This window comes from Manis javanica, chromosome 11, assembly GCF_040802235.1.
Source record: "Manis javanica isolate MJ-LG chromosome 11, MJ_LKY, whole genome shotgun sequence".
Classification (NCBI taxonomy): Eukaryota; Metazoa; Chordata; class Mammalia; order Pholidota; family Manidae; genus Manis; species Manis javanica.
The window spans coordinates 53,785,988-53,790,108 of NC_133166.1; the positions used below are offsets into that span (position 1 = coordinate 53,785,988).

The 4,121-nt window shown below is 44.5% G+C and overlaps 1 protein-coding gene across 1 annotated transcript; it reads left to right on the forward strand.

The window, feature by feature from the left end:
- The first annotated feature begins 1,997 nt into the window (after positions 1-1,997).
- On the forward strand, positions 1,998-3,799 carry LOC108405026 (mortality factor 4-like protein 2). The gene is given in 2 exon segments (XM_037019357.2): positions 1,998-2,462; positions 2,465-3,799. Coding segments are annotated over 2 exon segments (864 nt in total). The 5' UTR covers positions 1,998-2,287; the 3' UTR covers positions 3,154-3,799.
- Positions 3,800-4,121: the final 322 nt, after the last annotated feature.

The window sequence follows — 4,121 nt, forward strand, 5'->3', positions numbered from 1 at the left end:
GGTTTTTTTCAGACAAAGGCCTGACAAAGTCTGACGTAAGCATGATTCAGGATGGCTCATGAGGTGCTGTTCTGGATAAAAACCCTTGGCAGAGTGGGTGGGCTGAGGCAGCACTCAGTGGGATTGGAGACTGCACGCCAGGTGCAGGGTGAGAGCTCTTAGGGTGCTCTGGGCCCAGAGGTGGCATCCGAGGCAGCCACCGGCACTCTGGGCCTTCACACCCAGCCAGCCTCAGCCACCCCAGCCCTTCCCTCTCAGGTAGCAGAATTTCCACCAAGTGAAGGCAACTTGATCCAGTCAACAGAATGTTGCTTGGGGAGGGCAAGGGGAGAGGGTGTGTGCGTCATTAACAACAGCAACAAGGGCCACAGTAATAACAATAGTTACTATTTATTAAATGCTTACAAACATTAAAAGAATTCCATTTAATCCTCACAACAATCATTGGGTAGATTCTCTTACCACCACCTTCCAAACGGAGAAACTGAGGCTCAAAGAGAGACTTCTCAAGGTTACAGCCAGTAGACATAGAGCTTGGTCTCCCGTGCTTCAAAGTACACACTGCCACAGGAGTAGAGGACACATGCGCAACTGAGATCATTAATGAGACTGCCTGCCTGCATTACCTAAAAAAGAAAGGGATGGTGAGGGGGGGAGGTCTCTGTCCTGTTCCCATTTCTCTGATGATCCTGGCTCTGATGAGGCTCTGCTGCCCCTGCTTGGATATCTTGCTGTGGGGGAGCTGGACTCCCTGGCCAGCAAAGGGTGTGTGTCAGTGGGGGGAGCTGCACTATCGCACTCAAGTGGAGTGCGGAGGAAGTGACTCAACCATCAAAGGCCTGGTCTTCCTCGGGGAACCGTCCCTAATCACAATTATCCCGCTACAATAATACCATTTCAGAGAGACTGTGAGCCGGGGCACTGTGTAGCCATGTAAACTGCTTCCTGTATCTGCCAAACCCAACAGCATTCAGCAATTAATAGAATCCAGCTAGGCCTCCGGCTTGATAAGGCCAGAGCAGCGCTGCTCCTGGCCTTGTTCTAATGAAGAGCAGCCCTCCGTGCTGCAAAGTCATTCTCTTTTCCTCCCTGGAAGCACGGGCACAATGGCCTGGGATCCCCAGGAGGCCCAGGAGAGCCAGCACATTCTGCCTGGTTTTGACATTTCATGGAGATGACAATTATCTTCATTCTCCTAATAAAAAGAAGTCATGACTATCCAGGCCCCCCCAGGACCCTGGGGCAGAACTGATGATTTGGAATCAAGCAGGACCCCTGCAGCCTAAAAAAGAGACCCACAGACAAGTAGGAACTTCATGAGGTGGTTCAAGGGAAGAAGGAATTAGAGAAAGTTATTACGGTATGACCTCTAGATCATACCAGGGCGCTGGGGTTTTAAGAGCCTCAGATCCTTATATAACTGCTTTTCAGGGCATAGAGAAACACTTTAGAAAATGACCTAGCCCTACATAAATTCTTTGTGGTTCTCTGGATACAGTTGGGAGGCAACATTTCACAGTCCCACGGCCTCCCTGACTCTCTGGTGAAAGTGGTTTAACAAATGATGGCAGTCCTGAGGCCTGGCCTGACTCTGCCCCCAGAGCTCTGAGTCCAGTGGGGTGGAAGCACATAAAAACACTGGGGCTGTGAAATGGTGCAGCCACCATGGAAAACAGTATAGAGGTTGTTCAAAAAATTAAAAACAGAACTACCATATGATTGAGCAATTCCACTTCTGGGTATGCATCTGAAGGACACGAAAACCCTAACTTGAAAAGATAAATGAACCTTCCCACCCCTTTCATTCCAAGACATGGAAGCAACCTAAGTGCTCACCAACAGCTGAATGGATAAAGAAAATGAGGTTTTATACACACACACACACACACACACACACACACACACACACACACACGTGCGCGCGCGCACGTAATGGGATATCATTCAACCATAAAAAAAAGAAGGTAGAGAAACCTAGCTTTACTATGGCAGTTGGAGGCCCGAGGTGATCCTACGTCAACTGCTGGAAAGAATTGGATTCTCGTTTCAGGCCATCATCAGAAAAGCTTAAGTTTGCTGTCTAGTAAGGATCAGAAGATCTGATCCTGCTTGCAGAACCATTCCTGATTACAGAATCTTGGATACTTGCTTTCCTTTCTAGGTTATGTCTCCCACCTCATCCTTCCAAAGCATATCAGAAGATCTATAAGATTCTATCTGGGAAAACACTAGTTCTTGGAACAGAAAAAAGGAAGCGGATTATTGGTTGGCATAAAAACAGGGTTGAATGAGTTCCAGGAAGCAGGGTTCTCAAACTCGTGGACGACAATCTGTAGAAGAAGACAACTTCAAAAAACCAACCAGAAGCAATATGCAGATAAGTAAGATGAGAGGGGCCTCCTCAGGAAAGAAGACAGCTGGTCCACAGCAGAAGAATCTGGAACCAGCTCTCCCAGGCAGATGGGGGGTCGCTCTGCTGAGAACCCCCCTTCAGGATCTGTGAGGAAGACAAGAAAGAACAAGCAGAAGACTCCAGGCAACGGAGATGGTGGCAGTACCAGCGAAGCACCTCAGCCACCTTGGAAGAAAAGGGCCCGGGCAGACCCCACTGTTGAAAGCAAGGAGGCTTTCAAGAATAGAACGGAAGTTTAAGTGAAGATCCCTGAAGAATTAAAACCATGGCTTGTTGAGGACTGGGACTTAGTTACCAGGCAGAAGCAGCTGTTTCAACTCCCTGCTAAGGAAAATGTGGATGCAATTCTGGAAGAGTATACAAATTGCAAGAGATCACAGGGAAATGTTGATAATAAGGAATACGTGGTTAATGAAGTTGTGGCAGGAATAAAAGAGTATTTTAATGAGATGTTGGGCACTCAGCTGCTCTACAAATTTGAGAGGCCCCAATATGCTGAGATCCTCTTGGCTTACCCTGATGCACCGATGTCCCAGGTTTATGGAGCACCACACCTACTGAGATTATTTGTAAGAATTGGAGCAATGTTGGCATATACGCCCCTTGATGAGAAGAGCCTTGCATTGTTGTTGGGCTATCTGCATGATTTCCTAAAATATCTGGCAAAGAATGCTGCGTCTCTGTTTACTGCCAGTGATTACAAAGTAGCTTTGGCTGAGTACCACCGCAAAGCCCTGTGAGGGTCTACTGACCACTCACTGTTATGTCTAATATCTGTAAATACTCTTTTTGTTCTTAGTCCTTTTCTTGTATAATTGATGTTCCTTAAAATTGTTAATGTATAACAGGGCTTATGTTTCAATTTGTTTTGTTTTATTTTAAACAGAAAATAAAAGGAGTGTAAGCTCCTTTTCTCATTTCAAAGTTGCTACCAGTGTATGCAGTAATTAGACAAAGAAGAAGCATTGAGTAGAACATTTTATTGCCTAGTTGACAATATTGCTTGAATGCTGGTGTTTCTTTCCCTTTCACACTACACAATTTTCTAATATGTGTTAATGCTACATGACAAAATGCCCTGATTCCTAGTGCCAAAGGTTCAACTTAATGTATATACCTGAAAACCCACGCATTTGTGCTCTTTTTTTTTTTATGGTGCTTGAAGTAAAACAGCCCATCCTCTGCAAGTCCATCTATGTTGTTCCTTAGGCATTCTATCTTTGTTCAAATTGTTGAAGGGTGGTGATTTGTTTCATGGTTTTTGTGTTTGAGTCTAATGCACGTTCTAACATGATAGAGGCAATGCATTATTGTGTAGCCACAGTTTTCTGGAGAAGTTGATATTTTAGGAATTGTATTTCAGATCTTAAAATTTGTTTCTAAATTTCAAAGATAAAATTATTAAAAAAAAAAAGAAGGAAATCTTGCCATTTGCAACAACATGATGGGCATTATGTTAAGTGAAATCAGTCAGACAGAGAAAGACAAATACTTGATGATCTCACTTATATGTGGAATTGAGAAACAAACAAAACTGAACTCATTGATACAGAAAACAGATTGGTGGTTGGCTGGGGCGAGGTGAGGGTGGGTGAAATGGGTGAAGGGGGTCAAAAAGTACAAACTTCCAGTTGTAAAATAAATAAGTCCTGGGGATGTAAGGTACAGTATGGGGAATATAATTAATAATACTGTATTGTGTATTTGG